We start from the raw sequence: 18,883 nt of genomic DNA on the forward strand, positions 1-18,883 counted from the left end.
CTCCCCACGTGGCCTCCATATGCGCGCGGCGCGGCGCTTCTCACCTGGCGCGTAGTCGTAGTCGTAGCCTGCTGCCGACATGTCCGGCGTGTGTGGTGCGTAATCCGGCCAGAAGTGGCGGCAGTCGGTCGATGCGTCAGTGAGCCGCGGCTGTTCTGTGCGCGCTGGGATCGGCGTTGCTTGGGAGCCGGCTGCTCGCGTGCGCCCGGCCTGCTGGCTAGCCTCGCTTTACGGCTCCCTGCGCGTTCGCACACCAGCCGCCGCCGGAGGAGCAGACGATTTTCCTAACGCCGGACTTTAAACGTGCCGTGGCGCCATCTCTGCCACCGTTAGCGATCTACCGTTGCGCTCGGCCGTTGCGCGCTGTTCGTCGGTAAGTACAGCGCAGTACTTGTGGCGTTTATATTTCCTCGATTTTATGCTAAATAAACGTTCCCAATCCAAATTCCTGGGATTTTTCGGTGTTCACATGTTCTCCTTGAAACCGGTGTTCTTCGGTACCTGATATCAATGATGAAAAAAAAAGAAAGACGACTGCGCATTTACAAAGTTATTAATTACAGTAAACGCCCGTTATAACGAAATCTTCGGCACAGAACACTGTATTTGTTATAAGCGGTACTTCCTTATAAGCTAGGACGATGAACTCTCTAAGCACTGCAGTGAGGACAATGAAACACTTCGAATAAACCGGTATTTCGAATGAAGCAGTTTTGTTGTAATGGCGGTCTACTGCGTGTTATTGCATAAATTATGCGATAATTTTGCAGAAAAGATTACGAAGCTGATATGATAACACTTTATTAAAGAGTCACTTCTCATAATGTACCACGTCGATCCCAACTCTCTTGTAAGCATGCATTTGGAACTCGAACTCACTGAAAAGAGTGAATGTACATTTTGCGCGATTCGTCTGCCATGCAAGCGCTCACTTTACAGGTCAGGAAGCACATTCCCGAAAGTACCCGCTCTATCTTCCACTTTACCAGAGTGTGACACTTTGCCGTGAGCGCTCCAGAAAATTCTAAAAGAAGGAACATGAGAATTTCGGGAGTTCCTCGGAGATAAGAGGCCCTAAAAAACTCATGACAGGCGTAAATAATCGACCCGAATATTTGTATACTGCGCACCCTTCATTGAAAAAGATGTCCAATTTGTTTGGTTTCCCGTACTTAAAGACATATCAAAGCCAAGGCTCTTCGTTTTCGCCGACTTCAAGGAAATGGCCGCGGGGGTTGCCTTTCGGTGTTTATTGGTATACGCCGAAAACCCGAAACCCGATTGTCACAGAACGGAGAGAAAAAGCATCAACGTCACCTCGTTAAGTCATTTGTAGATACCCATGAAACTCAAAAAAGGCCATCATAACTCTAAAACTCGTCTACAAAAGTCTATCGAAACTTCTAGGAGACGTCTTTGCTAAGAAGTTGTTTATGCAAGCAGTCCTGGAGCGGTCGTGCTGCAGTACACAAACGCGACACTCTGAGCCGTCTGAAAAAAAAAATTGCTAGACATCTGGGCAACTTCCTGCTAGACGGCTCAACAACTGGCTTCTTGAGTCTCCAGAATTTCCTTTCAAAAGGTTTTCATTGATTGATTGATTGATTGGGAAGCTTTACCGCGCCGACGCTTCACAGGCGATGAGGCGTGCCGTAGTGAAGGGCTCCGGATTAATTTTGACCGCCTGGGGATCTTTAACGTGCACCGAAATCTCGAACACACGGGCGTTTTTGCTTTTCGCCTCCATCAGAAAAGCGGCCGCCGCGACCGGGAATCGAACCCGCGTCCTCGTGCTCAGCAGCACAACGCCTTAGCCACTGAGCCACCGCGGCGGGTCTTTCAAAAGGTTTTAAGTACTTCTTGCAAGTGCATGCAAGAGCCTTACTTACATCTTGTGACGTTCATCTCAGCGGTGCCTGCTGCTCGCTTGCTCTGTACACACCGTCCAGGGTCAGATATTGCTGCCAGGTATCAAAACTGGCACGCCAAGCCTCTGGAACACTCACCTCTCCAGGGCCACTGTCCTGAAAATTAACTTTTTCATTGAGACTACCACACCGCTTAAAGAGGGGCCAGTCTTAGCCAGGAGGCTCCAGGGGCATAGCCGGGAAGGGGGGAGGGGGGGGGGGGGGGGGGGGCGGCGGTTTAAGTCACCTGAAGTTGCCTGCAGGCGCGGAACATGCAGTTTTAAGCAGTCTTGTGCAGTAACTAGTTACTATTAACGCGTTACAGGTAACTAGTTACCTTTTACAGTAACTTGTAACTATAAATATTTAGTTTTATATTAGACGAGCTTGTAACTGTAACACTGTTACTTTTTTACACAGTAACTGTAACAGGAGGTACCGTTAGTTACTTTCGTTTTTTATAAAAAGTCATCCAAGAGCACCAGTCTTTGAATGCCGAAGTACAGTTCGCGCTTTTCACTTTTTCAGACGTTATTCTTTCTCATATCCTCTCCACCTTTAATCTTTCCACAACGCGGCTACCCTCGCAGTTTAGGAGAGGAGGTCGCTAAGATGATTACCTTCCCTGCAGAAAACCGAGGTCGGAGGTCAGGATTTCTTATAACTTTTCCTTCGTCTTGAGTTGAGTGGGAACAAGAAAAAAACAACTGGACATAAGACTTCCGAAAAGAGGTAACATCTGGGATGCCAACTTTGAGAAACAAGAGACAATGAGTTTTGCCAATAAGTTCCCCGACACCAAGGGTGCAAAACAAAAAATTCGATGCAACGAAATGAGGTGAACACAACTATTGTTGGCGTTGGGCTTGAGTTTGTGCACTTTTAGGTTCTCTTGTCTAAGAATTTACCATGTGCAATTTTGACTACCCGCATACCTTCGTACGTTTCTACTGAAATCAACTGTATCATTCGATTTGTGATCTATTATTTGGTGTTATGTAAAGAGAAAAAAGTAACGACGTTACTTTTTCACATTAACTGTACTGTACTGCTTTTGGAAACTGTGTAACTGTAACAGTTACTTTTTTGGCTCTGTAACACTGTTACTTTTTTCGGGTAACGCGCCCATGACTGGTTTTAAGGATATGCTCGTTCATGCAAAGCTGAAAACAAGGACTATGCCAACGTCTGGTCCCTGTGGCCACTCTAGATGCTTCAAATGTAAATATATACAGCCGGGCTACGCGCGGACGTCGCCCGGCTCCGAATAGCTCCTTGCTGCATTTCGCTCCGAATGCGCCCGTGTTGTGCCGGGAAGCCGCCGCGAGCCGCTCGAGGCGATCATTCTTTTTGTGCTGGCGGTACAAGTCGGAGCGCCTCATATAGACATACTTGCGGTCTAGATTTAAGCCTTATATTTGGTCATTTCTGGTCTCCACTATGGCACAAAGTGTGATAACATGTCACTGTATTTTGTTCAGTCATCTACCAATCCTTGGTAGGTTTATTTCTCTACCGACACCGTCTTTCACTGACTGTTGTAGTTCAATGAAATCAGCTGTATGAAAAGCAAAGCCGTCTTGTATTGCCTTCACATCAACAAAACTACACAATTCTCCGTACTGCGGAGCTTCGTCTTTTTTGGCACTATTCCATTGATTTCTTGGCCTCCCTTTTGGTTAGAATCAACATTCTGTATTTGCTTAACCGCAATTTTACTGAAACTATGTCTGTTTGGCCAAACAGATAGAAATATCGTGACAATTAAGAAACTTGCACCAAATTCAACACTCAACAGCAGTGCAATAAAGTGCTCCGCTGAGTGTAGGTACTTAGTGACGTTACAAGTGCAGAAAAATAACAAACAGGCGATTACGAGGACGCACGTTTGCTTGCTTCACTGGAATATTATACTAATATGCCGCAAGTACAGTCGAGTGTGAAAACTCGAACCGCCGAAAATTTTGGCTTCTTCGCGTGGCGCGCAGAAGTCGGTTCTTTTGCACAGCCCTACAGGTGCGCAGAAAAGCAAACCACACAAAATGTACAAATTATCCATGGAGAAATTTGACTTGAATACCTTGCGCGCGTTTCTTAGCGACTTATGGCAAAACTAAGCATGTTGCAAGCGTTAAAAATGCCCTGTAGCAGACCACGAAGCCCCTAGCGTAGTGTCCTAGAGAGCACAATATTCTGGATACGGCGCTAAAGTTGGGAATCAATTGTCATTTCCGTTTTAAGGTCGTCTTGACCGCCCTTCCAAAACAGACCACGTTTGAATGGAGAAAACAACCCAAGCCAAACTGATAGGACATAATCATAAATATCATTAGGCGCAACCCGGCCATTAAAAACTTAAAGAGCAGCTCTGCAAAGTGATAAACGAAAAGGCAACAAGCACAAGCTTATCTCATGAGGTCCAGACACAAATTGGCACGGAATGAGGCAAAACGCGCTATTCGCACGGTAAATGCCACAGCGGAGATATCTGCGTGACTTCATCGGCCAAGGGGGAGAGTACACGCGTCCTTTCTGTGCATCTCAAAATCCCCACCGACGCCACGATGACCGTTCGCACGAGAGCCCTCACAGAAAGTCGATGTACCTCATTCGAATGCGGTCACGCATTCCACATCTTTCTTTCCGAAAACGTGCAAGGATTGGAACATCCTACCGAGCTCTTTACAAGTATTCAAAACCCCGATTTATTTAAGGACGCCTTAAATAACTCGGAATAAAACCCCACTCAGTGCCCTAATTGTATACCTTAGAGTGCTTTGCATGATTGCTCTGTTATTAAGACCATATTTATTTTATATATGCTTTAACTATTGCTGAATGAATTCGCCACTGTGCACCTGAATTGCAGATTATTTAGTCCTTTATAAGAGTATTGCTGCTTAGTTACAAACAGTGCATCTGTAATAATTTTTTTTCTGTTGTAATCCCTCCCCTCTATAACGTATCCTACCCTGAGGGTAAAATAAATTTAAAAAAAATGAAATGAAACTTCTGTGGTCATATTGCTCGGAAGTAGCAATATGACTACAGAATGGAGCGCTTGTTGGAGCACTTGTAAGCCCCATTTGTGTACGTATAGCATGACTCACGCGCCTACGGAAGGCGTTTTAACGAAATTTTTAATGAAGTGCTTCCAATACAGCTATTCGAAACGTCTCATGTAGACGAAGAGAACGTTATATGAACATCCGGGGAAAACGCCTCTTGCCAAAGACATTTCGAAAACATTTTGGTGTTGATAACACCAATTATGTTGTTGTCAGCAGCACAACTAGGAAAAAGTTTTCAAATAAGCTTCTTGATACTGCTCGTAGCAGACATATCCAAAAGTCATTCATGCAGTGTACTGTTTGTAGCCATTTCTACCCGTTTCAGGACTTCTTCAAGATGACTTGTGCTTCATGGGTGCTCAAAGCCACTATCGACAAGAAAGGAGATACTTCCCCGTCTCGTACCCAAGACTGACAGACGAAGCCACCACCCTCCGGATATTGCTAACATTTTCGCACCCCACAGCTCCCTATACTCCATGCCATTCACCACCCTCCACCCCATCATATGTAATTTCTGCGCCTCCGCCTGCACCCTACACCACTTCCGTGGGAGTGCCAACTCAACCCGGGCCTTCCTCCGAAATCCACCCATTCCTATGAGCAGTGAATGGCTCGCCTGACTAGACCTGGTGAAGGCTCGGGCAGCCAACCAATTGCAGGGTATCCCGGACCAGGGTAGCCCTCCACCTAGCGGGTTCCCCAACATCAGCACCTAACGCTCATCTAGTCAAGATTTATTTATTCGACAAACTCTTTTTTAAAGACAACAAAATCAATTGAATTTCTGGACCGAGTTGCTACAATTAAAAAAACGGAATAGCGGGTCCTCGAAAGAACCAAGGGGGTTGTAACAACTCTTTTATGCAATAGTTCTTACGCAACCTCCTTGGAAAGAACGCAAACTCCCTAAAAATATGACGGATTGTCACCAACGTTTTTCAGAACGCCTCTTTAAAATTATTTACTTCAGGGTATACGTTAGACGAGCCGTATAAGCATATGGCCCGCTGGTTGGTTGGTCGCTAGCAGCATGCCGTCTACGGAAGGGGCAAAATAATTCAGTGCTATGATAGCTACTTGTCAGAAGTATGAAAGACACATGGAAGGGTCTGCCCTCTTTTCAAATGAAAAAGATAATATGCAGTCAAGCATACATTCACGCCAAGTGGAAAAGCAAGTAACAGGCGTGGAAGCAATACTTCAGCTTCCCCAGACATAAAATATTCTACAGAATGGAGAGAAATTAACATGGCATGGTTTTAGTATTCGTGCATTTCGTAATGTGAGAAAAAAATTGGAGGAAGTCAGTCAAAATCTTGTTGCAAATAAAACATTTTCGAAATATAGCGCAGCAACAGTGTGCTTTTCAGTGTCCCAACAGACAGCTGTTTTCTTTCGTTCGCTTACTCCAATCCATAAAGGAATGTCATTGTGTCACATTGCGAACAAGTGTGCGGGAACCGACAATTGCTTTCCTCCTACCCCCCCCCCCCCCTCCCATACGACTATCAAAATAAAGTTCGATGACCCCTGGTTGTAGAGATGATGGCCTTCTGACCGAGCTTGAAAAGAGTCAGCTTTTGCCTTACTTCTCGCCCCTACCCCTTTTTAGGTCGAGGGCCTAGCTTAGCGCCAACGCTGGTCCTCGTTTGCTTGTTTTTATCCATTAAGTGAATGGCCACGTCGACTTAATGCCCAAGCTTCGAAAATAATGTTCGACCCATTGACAAACCCAAGGACGAGTTGTCAAAAGAAAAAAAAAGGGGGGAGGGGGGGGGGGACCGGCTGAACCAGAACGAAGGTGACGGCTTCACCATATATGGACTTCAATCATACGGCTGAATCGAAGTGAAACAGTATTGTCAAAGGGCAATCTATTTTGGGCGTGAAGGCGGTGCTTGTCTGGCCGATTAGGAGGAGGGACGCGCGTTGATGTGGTCTGTGCTAGCAGTTTCGATCCCGGCTCCCACGGCGCTCGCCCTGCAAGTACCGTAAATACTCCTGTGCCCTCGTGGCGGTGCTGAATGACGGAGCTCAGCAGAAGGTGCCAAGTTCCTCCATCTGTATACAGTGGTTACCGACGGGTCTCCGGCCGCGCCAATGGTCCTTCCCCCAATCATTCGTTCCCGCCCGGAGACCCGACATTTCGCTTAACTGGACTCGAGGCTGGCTGAGAATGTACAAGCGTGTCAGAAACTGTATGGGATCAGGCACTGGCGCTTGGTACTGCTATATTTTACCTTAAAAGGACGGCTCTAGCGTATCTTACAAAAATGTCCTAATGAGCCATAGGACCCAATGCAAGGATAAGCACCGGCATCTTTTCGAGTAGTCTGTCAGCCGACAGCTTGCCGCTAAGAAAGACATGGCGTCCCGCGCACAAACGTCAACGCAGTTGTACGTCGCATACATTCGATACATTTTAGCCCTTTGCAAGATGGTGGTGGTAATCGTTGTTTTGTTGAATCAGGCGGTGCTAGCCCGTAGGATCAGGAGCAATTGCTCCACCCGAGCGCCACCTAATGAGTCAATATTATGGTCACTTCACCACAAGTCAACCAGCTCCGTCTCTTGAATGAAGCTAAAAAGAAGGCGCGGCACCTCCCTGTGCAGCAACCAATGTCCCCTTGGGAAGACGATGTGGTCCAGAGTGGGGTGTGAGGCTTCCAACTTTCGCATCGCTGAGAGCATTGCCGTCCGTTCTACAGCATGCTCTGGGCAACACATTACGTAGTGGTGAACATCCCCACTGCGCATGACGAGCCCAGAGGTGATCGCGCGAGGCCCACTTTGAATAGCCAAGCTGTGGTCTTCGCTGAGCCCGTAAGATTGCGGTACAGCAAAGTTGCTTCCGATCTTGTATGTCCCTTTGTTGGGGATCTCTCAAAGACTTGAAATGATCGACTACTGCCCACCTGAAGTTGTTCCAGTGATCGGCAGAAACTTTAACAGTCGGTGCAAATGTCAGCACGTTCCGTGCCATCTGATCAACGGTCTCATTTTCCTTGACGTCAACATGGGATAAAATTCATTGAAGCCGCACATGAAAAACCTTGCTGCTGAGCTTTTGCATTAGCCGTAAGGAATGTTGACAGACCATTTTCGTGGGGATCCCACGCTGCAAAAGCGGTAGTGCTGTTTTCAAATCCGTCACAGCCCAGTGAAACCTGCGCATCCTAAATGGCATACGCCGCTGCACTAGCCCCTCTGTGCTGATTGACTGAGCCATCAATTAAAATTTGAAGGTGGTCCAGCTACTTCCACTGGTGTGTTTCTCTTGACCCTCGTGTGAGGAACGTGTAGCTGACACTGGAGGCTGTCATAAGAAAATGGCGGCATTGTGGTCTCAGTTTTCATGTTAAGAGCAGTGTGAGCGTGAGGCCGCCCTTGTGCGAAGCTGCCGTATTATTGCCCTTCCAGGATTGGTTATCCCCTCGGCGCATTGTCTGCGTGAGTAACCTCTGCGACGCCAGCAAGCGGATAATATAAGACTGGCTCTCCCGTATCTCGTTTGTCGCTCCCTGAGGAACTGCACTTGCTGTTCTTAGCCCTTTCCTGAGCAACATTTCGAGGCGCTCATACTGGTATTCTGAAGGGGGAAATCAGGGGCAGCTGATAAAGAATACGAGTTAAAATCAGTGCCGAGTGCAGCTTATTCAAGGACGCCGGGTGATTCCCCCACTTAGCTCCAGCGATTCTGCGCAAAATGGTTACACGGAAAAACAGGGCCGTAACAGTCGCATCCACTGTCCGTCGTCAATACAGTCTGCTGTCCAGGGTGACCCGAAGGAACCGACGGATAGACAGGCTTCCCAATGTTAAATTAAGACGTGTTCCGTCGCGGTTCCCACGGAGAAGGCCGAGAGCGTCAGGCCTACTGAGGGCAGATATTTCTGCACCGTGTGAACACTGGGTTGAGTCATCACTGCCAGCGCTTGTGTTGGTATCAGAACCACATGCAGTCATCGCAAGCGTGCACAGATACGTGAGCTTGTTGTCGATCTTCATTTAGTGTTCCTGGTATCCCAGCCATGGCAATATTGAAAAGGATAGGGGACAAAACACTATAGGGTACACCCCTTGAGATGCTTCTTTCTTTGCTTAGCACACTCCCACTCCCCAACTGGACTCGCGTGTACCGGTCTGTGAAATAGCAGGGAGCGAAGCGATGGAGGTTTCCTGACACCCCCATTTAATCTTGTTTGTTTACTATCGCCTGTCTCAGAACACAATCGTAAGCATTTGAAATGTCGAAAAACAGAGCCATAGTTGACAGTCCATGCCCTCGGTTATGTCCGACATGACCAACAAAATCCAGAACGCTGTCCTGGGCACTAAAGCGTCACCGGAAGCCAGTCATGCAGGACGGTAGTTGTTTATAATGCTCTAGCCGTCAGGTTAGCCTCGCACAAACCCGTTACTTCATCAACTTCGCCACACAAGATGTGGGGGAAACAGGCCGGTACGAAGACACCACCGTTTGGTCCCTTCCAGGCTTAAGAAACGGCATCACCCAGGCGAAATTCCATAAGGAAGGAAAGCTACCCGTCTCCCAAATGTGGTTGAAGTACCGGAGGAGATCTTTGTTGCGTTCTGCCGGCAAGTTATAGATAATTTGGTTGTTGATTCCGTCAAAACCTGGCTCACATCCTCTCCGTAAGGTACTTAGCGTGGTCTCGAACTGCCGATGCGTGAATTGGGCATTTAACGCTGAGGAGGACAAGGAGGGTAACGAGAAAGAGAGTTTCCCATGCACTGTCGAAGTATATGCGTCCTCAAATTCGTCATCCAAATGGGAGATGGTCGCATCATCCCATTAATACCAGTTCACGATGCTCCAAATTCAGGACACTGGTGGTTGTTTTTTTTATTTACGACAGTATGCCCGTTGGCATAAATAGGACACTGGTGTGAATACGCTTTATGACGAACAAAACACAGCCCATTGGGAGCGCCGCAATATGATCGTATAGCGCCGGATAGCGGAGTTTAGTTTGTTGAAAGTGGGTCTCAGTGTTGGGCCGCGCTTTCTTTGTTTAAGCTGCCGGCCGGCTCTTCGCCTTGCACAAAGGTTCAACTTCCCGTCTGGCGCTGGGTACGGTAGCTTACATGGCGTTGTTCAATTTTTTTTACTCTCTGACATATCCTTGAACAGATCGCCTGATACGACACTCAGCTCCTCTCCATACCGGCCCAGTTGACAACGCGGGCAATTTTCACTCCGCTGCGGTCAAAGCCAGCGGCGTTAATGAACATAGGGGAGTGGTCGCTACCCATGCGGTCGGTCAGGTGCCGTGCAACACTAGATCTGTATATCACTGGTGTGGAGAGTGATATCAAGTGCTTGCCGACACGGGCGACGGGAAAAACGTAGGAGCCCCATCATTCGCAACACACAGGTTGAACAGTCGATGACGTTGACAATATGTTTGCCCTGGCATCAGTCTTTTCGCCGCCCCATAGAAAATGATGGGCATCGAAATCCCCACAGATGATTCTAGGGGCGGTACAGCGATTACACAGCTGTTCCAAGAGAACTCTGACGTCGATTGTTCTTCCTTCTTCCTGGGGACACATACACTAGTGCGACGCTGAGCTTGTGCTTGCCCAATTGAATGCTCACCGCAGCCACCTCCACAATTGAGTAGCTATAGCTACTCAGTATATACACACACACACACACACACACACACACACACACACACACACACACACACACACACACACACACACACACACACACACACACACACACACACACACACACACACACACACACACACACACACACACACACACACACACACACACACACACACACACACACACACACACACACATATATATATATATATATATATATATATACTGGTTGAACATCTTGATGAAGCCGCGCAAATGGCGAAAACGAACTGTATTGGAAGGTAAATAGATGGATGAATACTCTTACCAAAACCCACGTCCAAACAGTGCAAAATGCCAACAAGGCGTGCGATAAAAATTTGTGGATAGATTCAAAAATGAAGTCATTATCATGCAGAGAAATAGAGGGCACGCTTTCACTCGGTATTTATTTATTGTTATTTCTGCGGCAAGACTCAGTGGCATACGTTGTCAGCTCTGTCGTGCACGAAAAGAATGGGACCGCAGCCGTATTATGAGCAATGCCGTTCGACATGCAAATACACATTTTTCAAGCGAGCGCTTGCGTTCTGACAACCTCATATTTAAACAGCGACTGGTTCGGCCAATGTATATATACCCGCGAGAAAAGAGAAGTTGAAAAACAACCCCCACTTTACAAGGCACAAGCGGCGACACGTGGTTAACTGTGCAGCTTTTCCTTTTGTGACCGAGAGTAGCCCGCGCCATCTTTTCATATATCCACAGGCTTTGCTCATCTCATTAGGGGTAGAAAAGCGAACCCTGAGGGACTGCACACTCGTTTGTTCCTTCCCTGCATGCAGCTATCTGCGCTCAGCAAACATTGCGCAGGCGCATACTGCGGCAGGAGGCAAGGTTAACATCACGGGAGCGAGGTATTGAACAGCAGTCTGCAGAGGTCGAGATGGTTCTACTGGCCGCTCAGTGATTGCGGGACAGACGGGGCTCGTGGGACGTCCGCGCAGGGCACGTACCGAAGTTCGAAGAGAGCCTCCCTTCTCCTTCGCCTTCCCGCAAGGCTTCGTAAACTGGTGGCGCTGGTCACATTGCAGGAACCAGTCCTGCGAGAAGGCACCACCCTCGCCACGTGAACCAGCAGGAGACGGTATGAGCGGAATAAGTGTCATTAAACGAATAAATGAATAAATTTAGTTCATAAATATATGGCCCTGTGGCCTAGGGGGAGGGGGGGGGGGGTGAGAGGAAAGAAAGACGGCTCACATTTTCACTTTTAGGTCCTTCCCATGAAGCGTGCCTCCTCGGCGAAGGCCCATTTCTTGAGCAGCACGTCTTCAACTTGTTTCTTTGAGTAGATCAATTCGTTGAGGCTTCGGACTCGCGTGGGCTTGTGTTCGTCACGAATATCTGCCAGTTCTGGGCAAGACGAGACTAGATGGCTGATGTTCGGTGCATGGTTCTTTGTGACATTAATGGCACAGGCGCTGGTCAGGCAGAATTTGCCAGTTCTTGTGTTGCCGGTAGTGCGTCTAGCGTGCTGCGATCTTGTAGTCGTCAGTGCTGGCGTAGCCGGTACGTGCTTTGGCATAGCCTCAAAGATTACCCCGGTGCGCGCTTTTACGAGCGCGGCGGTGATCTCGGAGGCCATGGCCGTGTGCAAGCAGTACTTGCCGCCCTCGGAATGATGCACGGTGCCGGATGCTGCAGTTGGAGAATCGTATTTTTGAGCTCCTCCTTGCTAATTTGTTTCGGTGTCATTGGTTTTTTAAAGCGAAGCTTTAGTGTCCTCGGTGATGCTGTTGTACACCAATACGCCCTGCAGGAAAGCCAACTTTCTCTGACGATGGTGATGAATGATCGTGGGCGAAGTGAAAAAAAAAAGAAAAAACGCTTCCCGTGGCCGCAATCCAACCTGGGTCCCTCGCGTTATGAACCCGGCGTCTATCCGATCGCTCCGTTTCGACGTGGTCGAAGCGAACGCCAAGGAGCAGACCTCGATTCGCGCCGTACACCCCATACCCAAACGTTAGGCATACCGAGTGCACACCCGAGAGTTGCTGTGGGTATTCTAGAAAAGTGGTGCGTGCCTCCAGAGTAGCACATACTCGCAGTGTGGGATGGGCCAACCAAAGAATCCATTACGAGAAAGCTTCACGTTCAACCATTGCCGTCGTTAGATGGAGGGGTGCATGATTTTTTCTCTTCACTGTGGCTCGTATTGAAGGCAAGGTGCCGGTGAGTGCGAGGAGTGAGATAAATGCACATTACCTATCACAGAAGTAGAAGGCAGCAACGGGCGCGGGTGCTCACCAAGAAATTCCTCATCAAACCTGACATTCTGTACGTGGATGCGGCAGAATACCACCATAACGGTGCCTTTGCCCTCGCGGTCATTAATATAAGCCGAATGACCCCCCTGTTAATCCTCTAACCGTTCGCACCAGCACCCCTGCAGTGACAGAGGCGGCGAGAATAGCGCTCGCACTAACAACTCGGCCATCCCCTACAATTTTAATCACCGATTCGAAAACGGCCTTCCAAAACTTCGCGTGCACGGGTACATGTCGTCCGTGGCATCCAAAATTCTCGCTCGAAACCCCCGCACCTCCCTGCGAGAAATCATCTGGACCCCGGCGCACACCGGTTTGGGTGGAAATGAGGCAGCACACAACGCAGCACGAGGACTCAGTATCCCTGCCGGTGCCAGCCTCGTCCCCTACCACGGCGCCAGGTCAGCCAGGGAACAATTAATCGTTTACCATGATATTACTACACATTACCGCCTCTCTCTTACCGCCTACACAGACGACCGCTTATGGCGACTCCTGCAGACAAACTCTGTGACCTGACGAGCACTACTGCACCACATTCACTCCTCGATCGCATTTCCCCTCGTCGAATCGTTCATTCTGTGGTTACCTAGCTACGCTGGTACACTCTATGTGGGCCTGTCCTCAAGATCCGATCACTTTCCCTCCATAGTTAATGAAGGGGGGCAGTGGGAAGGAGCACTGGGCAGCTTGGACCCAGAGGTCCAGATACTTTTGGGCACCCGCGCTGACAACGCCGCCACCGGCATCAAAACGACGGCCACACCGCTCCCATGAAACTGCCTGAGGCTTAATAAAGTATTGTCGCTCTCCCCCCACAGTCGCGTGACCACAACCGCTTACGAAGCCCCGATGGCAATGCTGACTCATCGCATCATAATGGCAAGAGCCGCTGCTACTACCACCGTCGCTTGGGCGACACAGCCCGGAAATTTGAACCACCCTGTTCAGCCAAACGTCAGGAAAACACCAACGGGAACCACGAGCTGCCAATCTGGAGGTCGTCGTATTGCTGTCGCCGGCCAAGTCACGAAGGGGCGGTTTCTCGTCGACTACGGTTCCGACATCTGCTGCTACCACGAGCGCGATACACGTCCTTCCTGCGTGACAAACGTCCTTGCAAGTCCTTCGAGCTCAGTGTGGTGAATCACTTGAACATTAACACCTACGGCTCGCTATGCCTAGCATTCATTCGAAAAACCCACAGCGTGAATTTCCATGGAATTTCGTCATCGCCGCGACGTAGAAGAGCCAATCATCGGGTTCGACTTCTTGGCGTGCTACAATCTCCTACCGCTGTCGACACGACCGACTTATCGACGCCACAGAATGTCTCTCCTCGCCGGGCCAGCGTACGACCACCCGACAGCCCAGCATCACGGTGTTTGCCGTTGCAAATCAATCGCCTCGCAGAATTTCCCGACCTGACGCGGCCTAGCGGGCGTCCTCGAGAAGTGCGCCACATAACCATACACTACATTAATACTACTCCCGGTCCTCCGGTTTCCTGCCAAGCACCTCGCTCAGGACTGCCTGCGAATTGCCTAAGCAGAGTTTTAAGCCATGCTCCACAAAGGAACCACCCACCGCTCGGACGGAATCAACGCCTCCCCGCTTCATGTGGTGCCAAAGAAGACCAATGGCTGGCGACCTTGTGTAGATGATCGCGCCCTCAATGCCCGCACCATCGCCGAAAGGTACCCTTTGTGTCACACACAAGACTTTGCCCACCGCTTACATGGCAGCACGATCTCCTCAGTTGTTGATTTTGTAAAGGCCTGTACTCAAATTCACCCGCTGACCTAAGAAGCACCCCCCACACAATCCGTCAAAGCCTCATTGTTCCCCCTCTACCGCGCAACATGCACCCTGTGCACCACGCGGCCAGACGAGAAGTCAGAGCCAGAGCAATTTCGAAGCAATTAAACGGAAACGAACCCGGCGCTGCCTACACGGATGCTGCCACGTACCCCGCGATTCAGGCCACGACCGCTATTGTAGTCATGAGGAAACAACACCGCACCAGTCTCACTATACCACACCACAACCCACTGCAAGCGAAGGAAGCGGCCATCGCCCTCACCGTGAGTCAAACCATAGCTGCTGTCATCATCACCGACTCGCGGCAGGCGTGGGCAATTTCACCAATGGAATAATTTCCCGCACAACCCTCAAGATTCTTGTACAACGCCCCCCACCCCCCTTCCAAACCGTTCCATCAATATCATCTGGGCCCCCGCTCAACGCGACATTCCGGGCAACGAGACCGCCCATCTTCTGGCTCGAGAGATATATCCCGCCGAGCGCTGTTGCGGAGGAAGTGAGCCCGAGCGCATGCACCCGATGGTCGCGTACAAAGTAATCCCGCAGCACTACTGCCGAGAGCGACATTACCCTCCAGCACACAAACTCCCGAAAGAGCTGGAGCGACTCTTCCATGCCCTCCAGACGAATACTTTCCCTCAACCCACCAGAAGTCACATTTTGGCTCCTACCTGTTTCCCCTCACAGTGTCGCTTTTGCGAGGCCCCGGGATACTCTCTCACATCGTAGGAGGCTGCGGCCAAGCCCTACTTCCCCGCCTCCCACCCTATCTCTCATCCGTGAGTTTTGGGAGAGAGCCTTGGCCAGCTCCACCCTCGAGGATCAACGTCAGCTGGTCGAGAGGGCTGTTGACGCAACCGGAGCTCAGGGTGCCCTGGACTGAGGATGCCACCCGAAGACTTCAATTATTTTTTTTTTCTCAATAAAAAAGTTTATTCTCTGTCTACTACACAGACGACCGTGTACAAACCCCCCAAAAGGGGCAGTTGCTGTAATGCGCTTCGACTGGAAACAAAAAAGCCATGCTTCTTCACAACTTTTTAAACAGAGGTCGCCGTGGCTTTTCCAAACGAATCCTGAGTAATACACTATATTTATTTTTAGCAACAGCTCTTTATCCTCTTCAAACAACGTATATGACAAAATTATTTAGTCTGATACTTGCTTGGTTAGTGAAGAGCAATGGTACCCTAGCGGCACTCGAATTGTACTTGCGAGCCCTTTCACGCATATTATAATGGACATTGTAAATAAAATTGTGAAGCAAGTCATTTACTCCTCTTTATGCGAACAGCAATGCTCTGTTGATAGTAATGTGTCAGTTACAAGTTGCAAACAAACGAAGCAAGGCGAATTGGGAATGAATTAAAAGGTTAACCTTGGCAGACGGGTCATACTTCTTTCTGCAAAGAGACTCGGTCGTATGGAGGCTCACGCTAATTGGACCCCTCCAGTCAGTCTTTTTTTGTTGCTTCAGAGCCATGATTTGACTGGTCGCGAGAGGGGGGAGCCCCTTCTTTTTAACAAGGGGAGGGGGGGGTGCTGAAGCATGAAGCACCATCTGACCCCTCCCCCCTTCCGGGGCCCCTGCAGTCTGGCTTGTAACTCAAGCTCGATTGTAGAGATCGCCTCGCTCGTGGTGAAGCGTTCAATGCGTACACGGTTCCGTTAGTGTCAGTGGCAGCCGTTGCGATTAACCGCCAGTCTTCCTTCACGGCGCCATCCACGATGATGGTTCCCACTGCAGTGAGCAGCGGGGTAGCTGCTAGCGCTTTGGTGGTCCTCTGAAAAACGTGGCCGCGGTTACCTTTGTCGGAAGAGCCTTGCATATTTGCAACTTCGATGCGGGTCGGTCTGAATGAGACGGCGGCCTTGTGCGGGGAAGAGGCGCCTTGTGCTGTTGCGAGCTCTGTGTGCTGTGACTTCATTTAAGCGAGGAAGTTGCCTGTGTGTAAAGTTCTTCCGCCTTGGTGTGGTATGGGAGTTCCGTAACTTCACGGAGGGCTTGCAGGTATAGGCTTTCGATCTTCTGGGCCTGCATCTGCGTTAGGTGGACATTTTTTCCCCGCAAAGGCTTTTTCGGGTAGCTTTATATAGTGCTTCTATGCGAGACGCGCGCGCCCGTTGCGAGTGCGCAACGGTATCATGAGCGAGTGCAACCATGAATAGTAAGCCAATCAATCCAATCATGGTGTATGGAACCCTCACACCAAAACGGCATCCTAAAGTCATGAGCAGCCCATGATACAGTTTAACGCGCCTTTGGCGCAGTTTTTTCTCGTTTTCAGAGGCACAAAGTTACAAATGTCCTTTAGACGGTACTAATTTGACCCACCTAACTGGCTTCTGCAGGGTCACCAGGGATAACACCCTCCCAAAACCTCTGAAACGCGCCTGTTGTGTCAAAGAAGCATCAGAAATCTGGTGAAAACAGGATCCATAAAGTGCCGAGAGCAGGCAGCAAATTTAGTTGGTTGCGAATTCAGCGCCGTCTTACGTCTATTTCCTGCCTCGTATATTCGTCTTTAGCGCTGCCCTATCAAGAAAACCGTACAATGCCAGAATACGACATATATACTTGGCCACACCCAAAAAGGCATTGCGGACGACGCTTTCCACCTGCTGGTTTTTAAAAGTTGTGCGACGTTTGAGGCCATCATCACTGAGAGCGCCGGTGCGAAAAACCCAAACGTTTCGCGGGGATCCTCTCTCATACCGCTACGCAGTCTTCGGATAAAAACATGCCGCAAAGAGCATGTGAGTCGCTGGCATATAACATGTTGACAAGACGTATCTGCTGGGAAATGGAAGTCGCAGCTGGAACCAAAAGGCTTTCGCCGGAGCTGTCGCTCGTTCCAACTCCGCCAAGGGATAGAAATATTTGGCCTTCGGCCTGCCTGCGCTATTAATCATTCTGATAACCTCCAGATGCGTTCTGCCACAGCCACTATAGCCGTCAGTATACTTGCCCCCACGGTCTCGTAACCTGGCTGAGTGGCGTGCGCCACCAATTTCTTTTTTCCCTGTGGACGCGTCGGCCACTTATCTCGTTTTTGTCTAGCGCGTTAAGCCTATGTACTCAGTATGCCGACCGGGGCGCATTTGCATCTGGCCGTCGTTCAGTCAGTATACACGTACACGCCCCTGCTCCTTAGTTCAGGTCTAGCCGTTCGCCCTCACAGCAAGGTCGGCAGCCCCCATCGCCCCAAACCCGCCACCGGTATATGGACATTCCGCCTCGGAAAACTAATGAGCACTGCGCCCAAACATAACGCTGCATGGACGACTCAGACAGAAAATGCTCTACTGAATGCCCCTACAAAAAGAACCCCCTGAGCGTAATTGTCGACGGCTCACTGGCATACAAGTATTAATTGGTCTACAGGAGCGAACGTATATATTATGAGCGCTCGTTTCCGACACAGGGTAAAGAAAGTTGCGTACGCGTGCGCGTACGCAACTTTGTGCGTGCGTGCGTGCGCGTGCGTGCGCGTGCGTGCGTGCGTGCGTGTGTGTGTGTGTGCGTGCGTGCGTGCGTGCGTGCGTGCGTGCGTGCGTGCGTGCGTGCGTGCGTGCGTGCAGCGCCCCCCCCCCCTCCCTACAGATATAGATATTGACTTTCTAACCGAAAGTTTTCTGGAAGCCATGCTAGTCAAACTTTCAGACATCATCAAGCCCTCGTTCCGATCTTACTGAGCTGCACAGGTTAATGGTCCTATACTAAGAAAGTCGCATCTGGATTGCCAAAAAGGACGTCTATCCTTTATCTTGAAAAGACGATGCGCTCGACTGCCTCAACGGTACCCAATACTCTTCTTCAAGCAATATTCGAACTACGTGTTGTTAAATGACTGCGGGAAAAATAGAGCTGGGGAAAACAGCTCTTAGAAATCCCGATGATCTCTATCAGTTCAGGGTGATGCTGTCCGGTCTATGCGGTGGCCCGACGACTTTAGAAAATATGAGCTCTCTTCCCCACGGCTTGAGGTGGTCCACATGTCTCTGCTATCTAAACGACGTGATCTTTTTCTGGCCAACATTTCAAACGCATCATGAGCGCCCCTCCACTATTCTAGCTGTATTCCGACAGGCCGGACGCCGCCGAATAATTTTTCTTGGACACCCT

General features: G+C 49.5%; 1 protein-coding gene across 1 annotated transcript in view; it reads right to left on the minus strand.

Annotated features, from left to right (window-relative positions):
* Sbm (L-type amino acid transporter sobremesa) overlaps positions 1-244 on the minus strand; it is a 129,355-nt gene extending 129,111 nt beyond the window's left edge. The window contains exon 1 of the mRNA XM_077685951.1: positions 45-244. Coding sequence (XP_077542077.1) covers positions 45-81 — 37 coding nt within the window. The 5' untranslated portion in view covers positions 82-244. The remainder of the gene's footprint in view (positions 1-44) is intronic.
* Positions 245-18,883: the final 18,639 nt, after the last annotated feature.

The sequence above is a fragment of the Haemaphysalis longicornis genome, unplaced genomic scaffold (assembly GCF_048455015.1).
Source record: "Haemaphysalis longicornis isolate Haplotype H1 unplaced genomic scaffold, Haemaphysalis longicornis Haplotype H1 scaffold_1, whole genome shotgun sequence".
Classification (NCBI taxonomy): domain Eukaryota; kingdom Metazoa; phylum Arthropoda; class Arachnida; order Ixodida; family Ixodidae; genus Haemaphysalis; species Haemaphysalis longicornis.